This window comes from Volvox carteri, assembly GCF_000143455.1.
Source record: "Volvox carteri f. nagariensis unplaced genomic scaffold VOLCAscaffold_38, whole genome shotgun sequence".
NCBI lineage: Eukaryota > Viridiplantae > Chlorophyta > Chlorophyceae > Chlamydomonadales > Volvocaceae > Volvox > Volvox carteri.
The window spans coordinates 31,324-48,713 of NW_003307581.1; the positions used below are offsets into that span (position 1 = coordinate 31,324).

The window sequence follows — 17,390 nt, forward strand, 5'->3', positions numbered from 1 at the left end:
AAGGCTTGGAATCCTTTCTGCAAAACAATTAAACCGTAATAAATAACAGATCTCTTGTTTCACAGCAGTTCGTTGCACCATACGTTATAACAAGGCTTGACGTCTGCCTACCTTACGGAACCCACGGGACCAGAGTTTGCTTGAAGACCTCTTTGAGAAGCCGCAGCTCTCTCAAGTCTCAAACCAAGAGCCACTTCTGTAGCAAATATAATTTTCGCCGAAATCGTCTTTTTTTACCGCTCCGTTCTGTTGGAAATCCATGGGGGGTATCCACCGCGGCGCCGCGCCCCACATCGCGGAGGATGGCTCATTCGCCGCCTCCACCTCCAAGCTGCCGGTGCTGCAGTACTTTCCTTGCCGCGGCAGAGCTGAGCCCATCAGGTGATGGGCACCGACAATGAGAATGACAAACAAAAAAATTGAGAGGACACCCCAGTCGGCCTCATCGAGTGTCTTCCAGTGCGGTGCTGGCTTTTGGCTGCATGTCCTTAGGCCGCACAACTCGTTCCCTTACTTGCTATTTTGATAGTCGTTACGGAGCTCTTCTGCCTGGCAGAGGCATCGTAACTTTTGCTTCACACATAACGTGCCGTACTTATACGACACGTAGGCTAGTGCTGTCGTACGTGAGGCAGCCTTGGTTTGAAACCCCACCGGCGTCTGTCAGGTGCGTTGCAGCAACTAGCGAGGGGAGGTTGGGTAGTTAGTTAGCGGTTGAAGGGGGGAAGTGTGCGAGGCATCTGCTGCTGCGGGCTCTCCTGCACAACCCACCCCTCCACATCTAATTCCATGGATACGCATTGAGGCCACGATTACTACTATTACTACTACTACTATTAAATACTACAACCCTGCTACTTTAACTCACACATCTTGCATTCTCACGCACTGCCTTTCCCTCTCGTGGATGCCAGTTAGCAAGACCATTTTCCGTAGAGAGGGTGTGTGTTGACCTGGCCCCGCCCAACCTCTCCTTTCCCCCGCCGCCTCGCACTCCCGGCCCGTCCTCCACGCCTCCACACCTGCAAGGGACATCTACCTCATCATGCACAAGGAGTTTGACGGATACCCCTTCAGGTCGGTGGGGAACGGGCTCTGCCCCCCCCCTTTCGTTTTCACACCCGCGCGGTGCCTGTGTGAACGAATCCATACTCGTCTTTGGGAGTCACATACACACACACGCACACGCACTCTCTAGGGCTCGCAGAAACCGGCGGTTCGTGTGCGGACTTTACGGCAATCCACGGCATCGTACAATGCAGGCAGCTTCCCCGCTTCATCGACGAGGTGCATGGTGACGTCGACCTGGTGCAGAGCGGGGCTATTCTCAGGCACCTGGGCAAGAAGTACGGTAAGTACGGCATTGTACGACAAAGAAGGTGCACTTGTAACTCTCATCCGTGTCTATTACCACGTCAAAGTCGCTACGCGCAGATCTGTACGGCAAAGATATCATCCAGGCGGGGCGTGTCGATATGGTGCTGGAAGCGGTTTCGGAGCTTCGGGCCAAACTTCGGGTAGGCTGTACGGAGCGTCTAAAACATGACGCCTGGCGGCGGGTGGGGTAGGGTGGATCAGGGAGCTTGGGGTTAGGGATCCGGGGCCTCGATGCGGGTGGAGGGGCCCTGGCCGGGAGTCTATGCACCGGTGTACGTGCAGGTAAGGACGCGGCCTCCGTGGGCCGCCGGGGTGTTGCGCCTTCAGGCCATATGTGGCTGCCTCCGGATATACCTACCGGGGTACATGAGCGAGCTCGTTGGTTGAAGCTTGCAAGCGAGTTCAGCTATGTCCGTGTCGAGTTCAGCTCACCTTTCCTAAGCCCCGAAGCTAATGGCTTCTGCTGTACATACCCGTACATACACATCAGCGCAGCGCATGGCTGTGTTACTCCTGCACACAGGCCGGTTGCTGCGGCGCACTTGCCCTGTTCCCCGCCTCGTGAATTACCCAGGACGCATCACCGTCAAAAACATACCCCTCACACCAATCTGGCTCCCCCAGGAGGTGGTCGTGGTACGGCAGCTAGAGGGTTCCGCCGTACAGCAGTACATTGATACCGTGATGGCACCCGCTGAAAAGCTCAAGGTTTCCAGCATGCAGGTGGGGGGCGGGTAGGATGTGTGTGTATGTATGTGTGTGGCTGGGAGGGGCCGGGCCGGGCATCTCTGGGTTTAGGTTTTCGTGTTCCGGAGGTTTTGGGGTTCGTTGTTCAAAAATGATATAATGCACCCAAATTCTTGTCTTACCTTGTCCTTGGCTTGTGATTGCTGTTCTCTATCTTCCCTTCCTTCTGCACAGTTTATCCGCAGTTGTTACTCTCCGTACCGGACCGTACTGTACCGTATTTTCTGCCACGAACCTCTTGGGTCGTTCCCCCCGGTGCAGTGATACTTCTACATTTGCATGAATATAATAATTTGATGATTACTCCTCCAAGCAGGGCCCTGGTCTGGCTAGTCTGGAGTACCTGCTAGCCAAGACGCGATTCTCCACCGCTGGGTGGTTGGTGGGCGAGGGGCCATCCCTGGCAGATTTCGTGGTGTTCGATCTGGTAAGCAAATACCTTAGCAGGTGACGGAGAAGGGGTCGGCCCAGCTGCCAGGGTCCAGAGGGAAATGCCAAGCGAACCGTGGATGTGGGGTGGGTGAAATGATGGCGGGTGGGCGTGGAGGAGGTGAGGTTGACAGCGGGTTGGGCACCACACTAAGATGAACCACAGGCGGTTGAAGCAGGGGCTCCCCAATCGAGGGGCCCAAGGGGGAGAGGGCGGGGAGGGGGGGGGTAACGCGGGAGGACGGGCGGGAGTGAGTGTTTGAGCTGGGTGCCGTACTTGGACCTGACAGTGCGTCAGTGGCACCTGACTAATGTAACACAAATAGGTGGGCACGGATATACGGCACCGCCTCCTCTGGGGTCGTTATGCAGTTTGCAGCTATATACTGCATTTCATAGAACCACATTCCCCGCTGTGCCCTGCCACTGGCCCCGCCTGGCAGGTGGACCTGCATTTGGCCCAGGGGGAGTTGGCGGAACCGCTCCGAAACCGCTTCCCCGCCCTCCAGGCCCACCATTCCCGCGTGGCGGAGCTGCAGGGTGAGTGACCCCCTCTCTCTCCCTTTTCTCTCAACCCCCCGTACGGAGTTGGGGGTATATGGGTTGGGGCTGTAGGGTGTTTCAAGGACGCTAACAAGGCCCTTTGCTTGGCCACGGCCATGCCCCTGAATGCGGTTCTGTAAATTCCCTTCCTTTCCCCCGCACACCCGTCCCCGAGAATAGGAATAGCGCTCAGCGGTGCTGTCGAGGGACAGCCTGTGCTAGCCCGTACACTGCTTCCGCCTGCGTATTTTAGGGTTTGAACTTTCCGTCGCGTCGCGTGTTACTGCTAAAACCTCTTTCCCGCGTGTGGAAACCTCCGAGTTTCAACGTGAGCTGACGTGTACCCTTGGGGGTGTTTGGGGGATTGCGAGGGAGTCCAGGTGTGGCGGAGTACCTGGCCAGTGACAGCCGCCACTCGGCCCTGTGGGCGGCGGACTGGCTGCGAGAGCACAGCCACCTGCGGCCTTCCTGAAGGAGAAGAGCAACAGGAGGAGGGAAAGCACCGAAGCACTCAACAACCGGCCAGAGGATTGCGCACCGTGTAACTTGCACGCACGAATCTGTTGGAGGACGGTTTGGAGAATTGCTTAGGCTGGCCTCCTCTTTAATTGTAAAAGCGTACTTGCATGAGTAGGCGTTGCCGTATTATCAACCGTGTTGCAAAGGTGGCACAAGCACCGGGTCCTCCGCATTTTTCCTGGTCACGGCTGAGCATGAAACTAGATTGGATTATGCGGCATGTGATTTTTTGGGGGACGGCTAGGAATTCAATAGCTGGTGAGGCCGGGTGCCGATTGGATAAGGTGATGCAGGAGAGCAACGTAAGCCTACCTACCGCAAGGCGAAGTGCATGAGCCTGATTCGAGCTTCTAATTTGTCGAGGCCAGCTGTTCTTGTAGAAAGCGACACGCATCAAGGGCTGTTCGACCTTGACCTGTCATCCGCGACTGGGCCCCTGATCTGCATACCTAAAACGCCGCGTCCCTAGCCCCAGTTGTCAACGCCGGCAATATGCTAGCTGGGTCTGTGGACGATACACCGCCGTGTCTAGATAGGCTAGAGGCTCATAAGTCAGCCACGCACGTCCCAGCACCAGTGCTCGCTCACCTCCGCTTCCCTAGCTAAGCCGCATCGCGCATACTTTGGGGAGGGGGGAGAATATCCCTACCTTGCCTACCGACCCCTTTCAGCCGGCCGCCGAAGACGTAATGGTTTGGACTCGCTGCTTTGATAGTAAGGGTGGAGATAAGGTTGTGCTCCTTGGACGTGTGCAGACTTTACCCCAGTGCCGCGCAAGCACAGGTACTATGGTAAGTATGGTTCCCTGGGTAACTGCCAGGTGTGGCTGTGCTGTTACACTATACGAGGCGGCATATAGCTCCCCTCAAGACATCTGACCCTAATAGAAACGCATGTGTTGCGGTGCGCGGACTCGCGGCCGGGACAAGGGATGATAAGAGGAGTTGCGCGCCTTTACATACTACGCCAATCCGGCCCACCTACGAGCCACAAACGAGGTTCCAGAGAAGCAAATACCTCAAGATACTGTTAGACTCCGCGCCCGACACAAAAAACTGCGCAAACATAACTCGTTCTCGTCAGTGTTTCCCTGGCACTGCACCGCATCGCAAACCCCCTGTACACATCCGAAACCTTGCGTACCATCACACTAATAACTGCGACTTCGTGTCCACATCCCGGTTCATGTCGCTAAGCCTTCCGCTTCCGCTCAGTTGAGCTCTGTCATAGTCCAAGCCCAATCGCCCAAGCTGTGGCCTATTGCAGCGAGGGCTGAGTCTGCCAGATCAGCAGGCGCTTGCTGCTTGGGTTGAAGGCCTCGTAGACCTTGTTGTTCGCCGCCAACATCTTCATCACGTGGTCCGATACCGACTTGGGAGCGGTGTGGTGCAGATGCTCAAGCACCTGGTTCTTGGAAACTGCCGAATAGCGTAGGTCGCGGTCATAGGCGTAGTTGAACTTCCAGATTGTCTCGTGGTACCGCTTGTAAGCAGCGGCCCAGCAAGCGTGAAGCTTATGCTCACGCATGAGGGAGGGCAGCATCTGAGTGTCCAAATACCACATCACCCACCCCGCCACGAGGGCGGCAGTGGCAGCCTCCTGCTGCAGCGACTCTGGCAAAAGCTTCATCGCTGATGTCGGGTGCTAAGCCCCACGGCAGGGGGATTATAAGCTCGCGCCCACTGCGCGCCCAAGGGTCTAACTAAGAGAGAGCTCTGGGAAAACTAAGCAGCGCGGAGCTGTTTGTTCCGGGAACTGACGCGTACGGCATTGTGTTACACTCTTCCTCTGTGTCTTTGCAGGCTATCCAAACGTATCATATTACCATATTACCTGATGTCCACTGAACATCGATAGTTGTGTGATTCTGGCCTAGTCCCTGCACATGGATACTTAGTGACACTTGACCGAGTAGAAAGACAGCTTCTTTGGTAGCATATTATTTCAAGGTTTATAAAATGTCGTTCAGAGAACTTCGATGTAAGCTTTGCGCAGCGATGATCGTTTCCTTAGTGGGCAGGCCCTGCGACCACCCTCCTTCCTCTTGCCCGCAGCGTACACGGAGGTCATGAAGGCGCTGGGTTATCCGCGGTTAATATCTATGGAGAACTTCCGAACACCTAATTTTGAGCTCGTGGCGGACTGCCTCTATTGGTTGCTTCAACGGTGGGCAGGGACGCATGTCGCGGGGAACGCGTCCTTGGCCAGCTAGTACTGGAGTTGCCCCCATGTGCTTTCGTTACAGATACTATCCGGGCGTGGAGATATCCGATGACATCAGCACGGAGGCCGACCGCGTGAAATTCCTGCAATCGGTGGCTCAGGTCATGCTAACCAAAGCACGCATGAAGCTAAACATCAAGAGGCTGTACGCTGCCGATGGCAACGCTGTAAAAGAGCTCCTTAAGCTGGCGACGCTCCTCTACAAAGCCACATCGAAGGCTGGTGATATGGACGACGTGAGCGGGGTGGCTGTGCGCGCCCTGGGCTTGGCTCTCCCCATGTCCATCCCGCGCCCTTGGTTTCCTAACCCAAACATAGCCACATCTGCGTCAAGAGCGAGTAACAAACTCATTACTAATTATGGAGCTAGGCATCATGGGTTAGCGCAGACCTAGGAGGGGGAGGGGTAGAGGCGCAAATCCTTGTCAGTGCAGGCTCCAGCCGCATGCGCCCACACCGGCCCAGGCATGGACTAGCCCAGACTGTCCCATGTGGTTTGTCGACAGCTGCTATAGTTCAAAGTTGTTGATCCGTATGGACCGAACCAGTCTGTACGTAACACACCACCACCCATCGCCTCCGCTTACACAGGACTCGACCGAAGTGGTGGATGTAATTGCGTCCCTGAAGGGGTTCAACCCCAAGGAAATTAAGATGTCAGCCAGCGAAATCATCAAAGCCGGTGCAGCGCTCTACGATGCGCTGGGCCAGGAGCCTGAGCTGCGGGAGCACCGTGCTCGTGCTGTAGCGGGCCACGTGGACACGGACTTCGTGGAGCGCAGCATCCGCGAGGCCATCGCGATGGTGGGTCCCGGCCTGGGTGAAAGCTGGTGCGATCTGCGTTGGTGGCCAAAGCTCTTATCAGGGTTGGGGCGAGCAAAGGGCCTGTAGTGGGGCACTGTGGCCCGCTGTGGACCAGGGGACCGCTGCTGGTCACTGGAATGAATGCGATTGTGTGGGGTTGTGCTTGTGGAAAAAGTGTGGTTGTGCCGATGTGGGCCAACGGCAACGTGTCGATATCTGCGGGGGAGGTAAGAGAGTGCACGCAGAAGCCTGCTGGGGCCAGGGCTGTGGGATGGCGGGCGTGGGTGTTCGCCGTGCGACGTGCGACGTTGCGCCGTGGACGCGTCGTTGCGACGGAGTCCGCGGTCCAGCTGGGAACACTGTGTGAGCTTCCCGTGGACTGCGGCGGCGCGGCTCGCCGACAAACATCCTGGTCCTCCTGGCGGACCTCCCGGTTCCGTTCTTGGTAGCGCTGCAGCGTACACCATCCCGCAACAGACAACCAAAACACTGCACATATGTGCAGCTCAGGGGCAGCCATGGGGCTGGGCAGTCATGGGTTATTAGGAGACAAGCAATCACGGAAGAAACGAAATGAGTCCGTGCCGCCGAGAGTCTCGCGTACTTTGTACACGGGAGTTACACGGGGACGACCCCATGGAGCTTGGCACCCGTTGGAGGAGCTTCCCCATTGGATGCTGTGTAGGGTACCTTGGTGATATAGGTCATGCAGAGGAGGCGGTTGCTAGGCTGCTAATGGAGGCGCTGAGGGGGTCTTGGGCCGCCCTCTCCGCCACTTTCCCCCGGCCCCGTGGAACCCGAAGGTCCTCATCATCCCGAACGCAGTCTTCATGGCCAGAGCGGCGACATCCACATTTAGGATTTTATGGTATTGCTCAGCATATTGTTCAACATGTACCAAAAGAGTAAAGAATCTTGTAACCGCTCTCAATTGGGTTCTGCGGCATGCCGCTCCATCCTGCTGCCACCTGCTGGTGATGCTGCCACCTGCTGTTGTTGTTGTTGTCGTTGTTGTCTCGTGCTGCAGGTGGAGGACAACATCCACTCCCTGGAGAACCAGATGGAGGACCTGGAGCGCAACGAGAAGACCCTGGACAACAAGATCGAGAAGAAGAAGCAGGAGCTGGAGCGTCAGGAGAAGCGCCTGTCCACCCTGCAGTCCGTGCGCCCCGCCTACATGGACGAGTACGAGCGGTTGCAGGTACCTGGGGGGGAGAAGTTCGCGTTCGTGTTTGTTTTATGATCCGAAGCCGTGTATGCGTCTCAGGAAGGAGCTAGGGAGCATATATATATATATATGTATATATGTATATATGTGCATGAGTTTGCTATTATGATGCATGCGTGCATCTGTTGGGACGGCTTAACTCTGACCCTACGCGGCAGACTCTAGCCCGCCTTTCCGCACGTCACCTCCCCGTTGGTCTTTTGCACACAGGGCACGTGGGCAAATGCACTCAGTATTCATCAAATGCCATGCTCTTGGGTCGGTTGCAGGGTGAGCTGAATGACCTGTACCAGAGGTATCTTGATAAGTTCCGCAACCTGGAATTTTTGGAGAACGAGTTGGAGACGTACTACGAGGCTGAGCAGGAGAAGATGGAGCAGCAGGAGAAGCGACTGAAGAAGATGCAGAAGCGGCTCAAGTGAGCGCCACCAGGGTGCTGGTCCTGTATCGTGGGGGAAGATCGGTTGAAAGGGGGGGAAATGCGGCGAATTAGCGATGGCTTGTTGCGAGGGTGAACTGCGGCGGCATGTCATCGGACAAAAGCGTTGCCGTCTCTCCAGGGTTTTTCCCCTCGATCTGCATGAGCGCCCCTGAGCCTGGTTCTTTGCTTGTGCACTCACGTTTCCGATATGCGGGGTGGAGGGGTGGGGTAACCTTCGGTACATCTGGAGTGAGGACTCCTGGTGCTGTTGCTTAGGTAATCATTCATGCCATTGCCATCGCCCTTTCCGCGCCTGGCACTCACGCTGTGTGTAGGGAGGAGGAGCTGCGGATCTTGCGCGGCGAGCAAGAGGTGGATGAGACCAACCTCCATTTTGACGACGATGAGGACGACGAGGACGATCTGTCGGGTGAGGGCGGGGAGGACGAGGACGACTTGGACGATGACACGGCGTACCAGGCCAAGGGCACGACACGGCGAGGTCAGGTCGGCGGAGGTGGGGCCCAAGGCGGCGCGCGGCAGCAAGGACGACAGGTGCGGGGAATCACGGCGCGGTGGCCGGGGTTGGAATAGGCCAAAGGGGGGGGGGGAAGGCCTGGATTGGTCAGCGGCAGGGACCGTGCCCGGTGTTCTGGACTATGCACCGGAGTAGAATACGGCATGGCACGTTTCGGAATACAGAGGAGCGGGTTGGAAGAGCTTTTGCTGGACGGATGGAATGAGGGCGATGGCAGCACTGTCCCCTGCGCTGATTAGGAGCCGCGACAGAATACTGTGGAGTGCGAATGGTTTGTTCTATCTTTACAAATGTTTCGAAAGAGAAGAATGAGTCGCCAATAATAGTTGTGTTTTCAGCGCGCGCGTTTGTACACCTAATGTAATGGTGCTGCTGCAGGTTATGGGTAACCTAGATGGCGATTTCGAGGACGAAGCGTCGATAGACGAGGACGACAACACCGACGGTGGCGACGTGTCTCGAGCGGGTTCCGATGCGGGCGGTGGCGGTGGTGGCTACGGCGGTGGCTACGACCAAGGGGGATACATGAACGGCGGCATGGTGGGTCACGCGGGTGATGACAGCGTTGCTCGAACTGCGCTCTGACTTGATGGTGTTTCGCCGGTGTTCTTGCATGGCCAATACTGATTGTGATACTGGACTGCGAGCTGTAGAATTAGGCGGAAGGACCCATTTTCGTGGAGACTTTCAGCACCTGCCCATGCCGTTTTGGCAGCTCCGCCAGAGGAGTCAGTTCTAAACTCTAAACCGATTCCGATGCCATTGGTCCCTCGGAATTCCTCCAGGACGACGACGACGGCGGGCACTTCATCCAGGACGATGATGACGACGACAACAACTTTTAGTCGTCGAATCCAATTCCAATGTTTCGGGGGCATACGACCAGCCTGACCGCCGTTACCATGCGACATGCCATCGTCGTAGGTGAAGCCGCCAGGTGGAATGCGGCAGCGAGCCTTGGAAGCTTCAATGGGCTAGATCTACCAGTTTGTGCCCTGTCTTGGCAGGCTGCAGGATCGGATTGCACACCGAACCGCGCGCTCTGGCGATAGTGAGCATGTGTCTGCCGGTCAATGTGTGCCAGTTAGTCAAGCGCTGGCACGGGCTCCTGTTAAAGCCTGCTCGTGCTGTGTGCGCTACTGCGACCGGTGATAAAGGGTCAGCTGTGAACCGGTGAGTGGTGAACTTGCTGAGGGTACATATGGATGTGCATGGAATGGAACAGGTGCAGGTGGCGCACTTGCGACCCCCACGGAAACTCCTCGTGTCCCAGGCACGTGCGCAAGTAGAGCTTTGATGATAGATTGGCAAATGGAGCGTGGGGCTTGGGAGTTGGAACTGTACATATAAGGAGGATCTGTATGATCAAGGCGTCGCGGAGTTCGATGAACGAAGGGAGGGCCGACAGGGGGACATGGGGGCCCTAGTCAGGTTGCGTTGCGGAAGCTATGTGCCGAAAGGAGTCGGTGTCACAGGCGCCTGTGCTCGGTGCAGGACGAGACGTGCTGCTGTGTGGCGTCGCAGGCGCTGCCATCTTATTTGTTGTTTACGCGGCTGCAGCTGGAGGCGGCAGCTTAGAGAAGATAATCAATGGCCTGTAGGCGGCCGTTTGTAACCCGCACATTGTTTGCAGGTCATCAAACTGCTGCGCACTGGGCATGCGATTGGTAAGGGAGTTGTACCCGCGCTAGGGATTAGGCAAAAAATCGTAGGGTCCTGCAAGTCTTGCTGGACCTACGATGCTCGCGTGTCGGGCTTCCGTGTGGGCGCAGTATCCCAATTTATATAACAACTACGACACCTGCAGGCCGTGCGCCCATGCTTATTACACAATCAGGATGAATGTCCAGGAAGACAAACGAAACGCCACAAGCTACTTTGCGACGCTGAAACAGCAGCGGCACATTGATGCACATGCACAACAGGGCAGACAAAAACATTACTAGTCAGCGCAGATTACGTGAGTGCAAGGTGTATAGGGGACGGGCGGCAACGCGGGGACGCTGGAATCTTCAACGCTCTACAGCTGCTTTCGGGAGGAGGTTCACGTCACTGATATACTACATATACATGAGGCACAGAAGCTAAATGCTGCATGTGCTGGGACGGCACGGCATCCGCACGTCCTGGGCACTGGGGTCCCAAGTACGAGCAAAAACACCGCTGATGATCTGCAGCATGAGGCCGCGCCAATCCATACTCGCAGCGGGCGCACATTACCTCGTTGACCGCTTTATGCACCACTGGACAAGGAAACGCGCATAACCTGCACCTAATCGCATGGGAAATGGCTGCAAGTAACCACAAAAACGGTCACATATGGAAGGTAGAATACGCCATTTCATAGCTTACGCATGCCGCCTGTCAGCCCTAGCCTACCCTGCAACAAAGGCCCGCTGCAACGAATGCACCCTGGCCTACGTAACTTGCAGTGCCAAAATCCCCAACCGAAGTAACCAACCTAAACATGCCCCACAATCCCATGTTCCAAATCACCAGTTCACCTCTACTACCAATACTTGGTAAATACCATGTCCACACCCTGCTCATGGCCCAGTCGCGCCAATGCCAAAGACCGAAAGCTGTGCGACCCGGTCCTGATCAGACAAGCAGGCCATGCTGAGCGCCAGCCGCTGCCCCAAGTCCTCACACCAGCGATTATACTCTTCCTCGCTGATGTGATGTTTTGAAATGTCGGGTGGCGGTAGTACCGGCCGCAGGTTGCCACCGTTGCCCGCACCCGCCGTGGCGGCGTTCTGTTGGCTGGAGGAGGCTGCGCCGCTGCCGCTGCTGCTAACGCTGCTCCTGCCGCTAGGGAGCGCGTTAGCACTGCCGCGGTGGGCCATGGTGCCGGGCGGCCCCCGGCGATGTGGGCCACCCCCAAGCACGGTCTTGCCGACACTGACACCGTTTATACGTAACCGACCGGCGAGGTTGGATGCCGGGGAAGATGGCTTGCCTGAAGCCCCCATGCTGGAGACCGGCGTCCACATTGACGCCGCGCTCTGATCTGAGGCTGATTGGTGATGGCCCATGCCGTGCAAGTCATGGCTATGTTGACCCCACGCAACTGCTGCCGCCCGGCGTTCCAGCGCGCCTATCAGCGGAAGCACTTGCCAGAAGTACTTGGCGTGGCGCCGGGTGTCGCAGAGGCGCACCAGGAGCGCCTTGATGCCGGCGGCGAGCGCGGGCATGGGAAATGGCAGCGTGTTCACCGTCGCCTCTAGCAGGCCCAACCAACGCTTTGGGTGCGTGTAACCAACAGAGAACTGTACAGAGATTAACATTAGGCAGGCACGCTCAAAGGCGGCAGCCCACTGCGGGTCTCTGCAACAAGGCGAGGAGACCACTGCTTGCAGCGCGAGCGCAAGCCCCTCGGGCCCCACAGCCACTAGCTCGTGTCCTGCAACAGGGGAGGCGGGACACGAAGCAGGCGAGGGGCCACGACCAGTCAACCTGGATCAGCAGGAGCGGTGCAGAGTTGCGTTACTCAGCTGGCGTCAGCGCAGCAGATTGGGGCACATGGGATTTTAAGGTTCGTTGTGACCGGAGTTTGTGGCCGGGCCTCCTACCGCGCGCAGGATAGGACACACCAGCCGCATGATGATATGCGCCCACACGTACTGCGATCATATAACCTGGACACACGCACACCATGCGTACCTGGAGACGCTGCCAAGTGGTTGTAAAGCTCGTCCACGTACTCCTGTAACCGGAACGCCTTGCGGAGTGTTATGGACACGGGGGCAGCAAGTGGCAAAAAGGAAAAGTGAGGCTCCAAGGCGACGGGCTTAGTCCAGAGGATGGATGTGACGACGAAGTATGATGCTACTAAAATACAGGTCATATATACTGTAGAGGTACTATATAGACCGGGCGCCCAGGAAAGCACACACACATGCATTTACGTTGCCTTCCCGGGATCCGAAAGATCCTCCCCAGTACACGAGGCTTCCACTCTTATGGCCAAACCCTACATCAACCCTACAGCCGTGTCAAAGTCATCAAGATAACTTCTATATGACTGTGGGGGTTTGCCCATAGCTCCCACCCACACAGCAGATCCCCCCTAAGAACATATCCTACACACAGAAAACGCCCTTTACGGTTTCATCCATAGAGATGCGGCCGCAGCAGCCTTGCGCAGACATGTTAACAACACAGACCAGCTGACCTGCAAAGGGTAACCAAAGCGGCGGGCTGCCTGCAACAACCGGGGATATCGCTCGTACAGGAACTCCCGGCTGCGCCAGATGCGCGGACCCGTCATCACCCGTCCTGAACCTGCCAGCGGAGATATGGGCCCAGGTTGCAGCATTGATATCAGCTCCATCAAGAACCAAAAAGCATAATTCGTTATACAAGGTATGCCACACAAAAAGGGGCACAGCAGAGAGGAACAACACCCCCGGAGAAACATGGCGTAAGAAGCGTCTATGACCACAGGAAACGCGAATCACCACCGTCACCCAACTGCGCTGCGCTCAAACAGAAATCTCTGTCCTGTTCAATCCTCCTTACGCACGTTCGTAACGCCTCACGGCGTTATTGTCATTGGCGAAGATCGGGGTTACTTTACCTGAGGCGCTGGTGTCCGTTTCAGGTGCGGCAGCGGTGTCGCCACCGTCGTTAGTCCTGGGCGCTGTAGATTCCACTAGGTAGCTGGCTCGGTTGAGCGCCGCCCTGGCCAACGACAGGTGCGCCACCGTGAGGGCGGTCGCTGAGGAGGAACCCTCAGCAGCGCTGCCATCTGGCGGCGAGGCAAACTCAACAGCCTCCTGCGGAAAGGAGAAACACGAAAAACAGTCGGGCGACCACGCACGTTTTTCCATCTGCTTTCACAGCTCTAAATCTGTTGTTTTCCCGTCGTCACAGGCAGAGGCTGAGGCAGCGCTGCGCACAGTGGCAAAAGTCATTTTCATCGGTCGCGGCTGCTTTGACCCTTTAAAAACTCCGACACAGGTTCGCACGGCACTTTAACTTACGGCACAATCGTTTACGCTCGCGCCACACCTGGAGAACCGCGCACATCAAGCCCGCATCCTGCCACGCCTCACTGCAGGTCAGCAACAGGCCTTCTGTAACGCCGCACAACTGGTCTCCTGGGGGCCCTCTACACTTGCCCACAAGGACCTGTGAGGCCGCCGGACAGGGACCAGGCAAACAAGAGCACTTGCCTATATCACCTTGCTATAGGTGGACCACAAGGTGTTTTCAGAACTGGGCCCCCTGCCTTCTGCCTCTCTCATCGCAGCTTGAATCAGTCAATGGTGCATGAACATCGAGTAGTGCGCGAGAGGAGCCTTGCCCCCTGGCCCTTGCCGGCAAGGCCCTGTGATACAGTGGTGCGGTAGTTGGAAAAGAATGAGCAAAAGGGAAGGAACGAAATGGGCGTGCCTTACCTTTATGACCGAAATAGCCTGCTGGGGAGACCATGCGCGGCTGGATATGTGGCGAAGCACGGCGCGCTCGGCTGCGGCCTGCCCCGTCGCGTTGAGCCAGCGGCTTGGTTGCCCCTGGGACTCAACGGGCTGCGGGGCTAGCGCATCTAGGTCTTGTAGCAGCTTTACCACCTGTACACGGATGGTAGGTAGGAGCGTAGGCAGGTAGAAGCGGAACCAGAGTGTCGCTAATTGCAGTGGGCTTTACAGCCCCGAGCTGAAGACAGCAAAACGGTGGTACCAATGCCCGGATATCGTCGTCTTTATAAGAGGAGGATCGATATGGAAGCAACAAAATGGAAGCGGACCGGGGGAACGTGGGGCTGCGTTGGTCTCCGCACTGCAGACAGGTATGCCGGCCATGGATACTGCGCGACACTAGCTGTGGATGGCGGCCCAAGCCCGAGTCTGCCCTCATCATTCCGGCATCATCCGGCATAGCTACGTGTCACTCCGCCATGGCTCAGTTTTGTATCAACATATTAGCACAGACACACGCACACATACCTGTGCCGCGCTCAACCATCCGGATCCCTGCACGCCGGCAGCTGCTACCCGGCTCAGCCAATCCGGCGTTGGGATGAAGGCGCAGCGGAGGGCCGTCAGCGTGGTTGCGCTGCGCTGCCGCGCTTCGAACAGCGTTACGGCCTCCAACAACTGCTGTGCAGCGGCATGCGGCTGTGGCGAGGACGCCAAGCCCCGCGTTGCCGCGCCTTCTAGCGCCTCCCGGATGCACTCCCGCATCAGAATGCTGTACTCCGCAAGCTCCGCCTGTCTTTCATACAGCGCAGACGCAGCAGCAGCAGCTGTGGCAGCCGCGATTTGGGAGGTTGCTGCTGCGGTTGCTGTCTGAAGGTTTGGCGCTTCGACTTTCCGTCCGATGGAAGGCAGCACGTCGATTTGCCCCGCTGTTGACGCCCAAGGCAGGCCGAAGCCGCCGATGTCAGGTACAAAACCACCATGTGAGCCGTGCATGTCCGCGGACCAGCTCCCGGGCATGTCGGCAAGTACTCCGTCGGCCGGTACATCCCCGGCTACACCCACGCTGCCACCGCCCAGTCCCGCTCCAGCCGCTGCAGCGGCGGCGGCGGCTGTAGCAGCCGTCGTGGCCTCCTGCGCTGCTAGCTCACACCCATGAATGACGCTGCAGAAGTCCTGGGAGACGTGGAAACGGATAGCCGCGGCAGTGGCACAACACCCAGGTGACGAAAAACACAAAAGACCACAGGTGTAATCACTCAACATGGCGCGCGTTAGTCTAAGTTTCTGTTAGGTCTGGTCCTAAACTTTTCCCGCTGGCGTTGCCACCTCGCTGCAGCGGACTGGTGGGAACACCGTGCGAAGCAAAGCTATAACGCACGACGGAAACTCCACCCCCCCCCAGCAGAGCTTCCTGGTGTTCCTAGGACTGGATATCCATAGCCCATCAACGCGCACTCAGTTCCGTTCCCATGTCCTGTGCTGTCCTGCCAGGCCCGGCCTCATCCAGCTCCTATGTCCCCTTGCGCTTCTCTTGCCGGGTTCCTTTGCCCATGGCCACCTTGTCCCCACCGCCCCTCTCTCGTTGTGTCTGGGTTTGCTTGGTTGGGCTTCCCTTCAGCCCCCCGTACGTACTTGCATCGAGTCCCAGGTGGGAATGTGGGCCAGCAGACGCTGCCACAGCAGGTACTGAAAGCGCCACAGATCCTGATGTGCCAAAGCATCTAAGATGGGCTCCAGGTTCGCATTGCTGAACGCCACGATGTGCCGTGGCGCTTTACGGAGGTACAGCTCCACACCCGCCTGCACCAGTTCCGTCCACACGTCGAAGTCTTGCTGGCTAGCGTAGGCTGCCTGTGCGCCATGACCCAAAGCAGCGAGGGCGAGGGCAGCAGGGAACCGCCACTTATGATTGTGCTGGTGGTGGGGTTGTGGGTGTGGCTGTGTGAGGCTGTAGGATGGGTTTGGTTGGGGTTAGCAGTGCAAGGTTGTACTGGCGGTTAAATACTCCCGAGGGAAAAGGTTCAAGGAAAAGAGTGGCAGACAGGAAAGCAGGAAACGGGACCTGGTGTCTGGGGCCGCTTTAATGGGGTTTTCGCATCTTTTGGGGGAGTTGCATCCGGTGCTAACCGCCCATGAGATATGACACATCGTGCGGCTCTGGTAAGCTGTAGGGATACTGCCGCGGCGAACTATCCCCGGCCATAGCTGCCAGATTACAAGGCTAATGGGCCTAAGCGGAAGATAAAATAATAAGAGTCGCGGTTGGGCGGTCAGCATGTCAGATCCTGGTCCAAATTTCCCGCCGGGTCTTCCTGCCGACCTGCAAAAGGATGTTGTGGACGTGGAACAGCGTCACGCACGTCTCCGGGATGGTCGCAGCTGGAGCATACGCGCTGGAGCATTGCGGCAGAGCCTGCAGGGTTCGGAAGGCACGGGTTGGCGGCAGAGGATGAAGCATCGCAATTTTGCAAGAGCACAACTAGGATCGCTGCAGCTGCCCCAGACGTGACAAGCTACTTGCCTGGAGCAAGGCCGCCAGCGTGTCGTAGCCATTCTGGAAGAGAGCCTGGCCGCGCAAGTGGATGTAAGGGTGTTTGTGAACGGACTGGCGGTGCGATGCTAGTTCCGCGGCTTAACACGTGCATGTAGCGAACTCCCGCGAGTGGCAAGCATGGGCTCCAAGCAGGACCTGCAGGACCCACCTCCAAGCCAAGACTGGTCGTACCACACGGTGCGGCGGTCGGGGCGTCCCGTAGTACGAGGGCAGTTTTGGATATCGCTTCCAGGACCTGGCAAGACTGGTTCGTTGCTGCCAGTCGTGTAAGTGCTTGTAGCGGCTCATCCGCCAGGACATCGCTGGTGCGCGCTAGCTGAGTGAGCGTCAGACGATCCAATTGTGCTACACCACCGGACTGTGATGGTATAGGAAATGGGTGTGTGGGGATATGCTCTTGCGTTCTGAGCTTCGACGGTTCGACTAGGGCGCTCCATTCGATGCTCACCACGGAACTGGGTGGTACCGTCGTAGAAGCCCCGTCCATACGATAGTGCGTCTGAACACGTCTTTGGTGAAAAGACAGTCGCATGATGGTGCTGGACCGCTCAATTGCACGACCTAGTGTACGCGGTCCCCGCATT

The 17,390-nt window shown here is 57.2% G+C and overlaps 4 protein-coding genes across 4 annotated transcripts; 2 read left to right on the top strand and 2 right to left on the bottom strand.

Moving 5' to 3' along the window:
* Positions 1-259: 259 nt before the first annotated feature.
* Positions 260-3,236, top strand: VOLCADRAFT_94521 (uncharacterized protein; the record flags this gene model as incomplete). Its single annotated transcript, XM_002953692.1, has 9 exons — positions 260-381; positions 611-667; positions 1,030-1,077; positions 1,263-1,351; positions 1,435-1,517; positions 2,002-2,100; positions 2,441-2,551; positions 2,997-3,093; positions 3,142-3,236. The coding sequence occupies 9 exons, from the start codon at positions 260-262 to the stop codon at positions 3,234-3,236; spliced, it is 801 nt and encodes a 266-aa protein (XP_002953738.1).
* Positions 3,237-4,553: 1,317 nt separating this feature from the next.
* asa5 (mitochondrial F1F0 ATP synthase associated protein) lies at positions 4,554-5,312 on the bottom strand. Its single transcript, XM_002953763.1, has one exon. It carries the CDS (start codon positions 5,242-5,244, stop codon positions 4,873-4,875), a length of 372 nt encoding a protein of 123 aa, XP_002953809.1. The 5' UTR covers positions 5,245-5,312; the 3' UTR covers positions 4,554-4,872.
* A 134-nt stretch (positions 5,313-5,446) lies between these two features.
* VOLCADRAFT_82453 (uncharacterized protein) lies at positions 5,447-8,292 on the top strand (the record flags this gene model as incomplete). Its single annotated transcript, XM_002953693.1, has 6 exons — positions 5,447-5,595; positions 5,670-5,781; positions 5,861-6,074; positions 6,430-6,642; positions 7,670-7,843; positions 8,140-8,292. The coding sequence occupies exons 1-6, from the start codon at positions 5,574-5,576 to the stop codon at positions 8,290-8,292; spliced, it is 888 nt and encodes a 295-aa protein (XP_002953739.1). The 5' UTR covers positions 5,447-5,573.
* Positions 8,293-11,375: 3,083 nt separating this feature from the next.
* On the bottom strand, positions 11,376-17,293 carry VOLCADRAFT_94524 (uncharacterized protein; the record flags this gene model as incomplete). Its single annotated transcript, XM_002953764.1, has 11 exons — positions 11,376-12,232; positions 12,493-12,550; positions 13,004-13,113; positions 13,409-13,607; positions 13,843-13,962; positions 14,232-14,402; positions 14,778-15,425; positions 15,885-16,103; positions 16,573-16,665; positions 16,955-17,164; positions 17,255-17,293. The coding sequence occupies 11 exons, from the start codon at positions 17,291-17,293 to the stop codon at positions 11,376-11,378; spliced, it is 2,724 nt and encodes a 907-aa protein (XP_002953810.1).
* Positions 17,294-17,390: the final 97 nt, after the last annotated feature.

Excerpts from the sequence above, each read along its gene's own strand:
- asa5 (XM_002953763.1), bottom strand. The coding sequence starts at position 5,244 with ATGAAGCTTTTGCCAGAGTCGCTGCAGCAGGAGGCTGCCACTGCCGCC.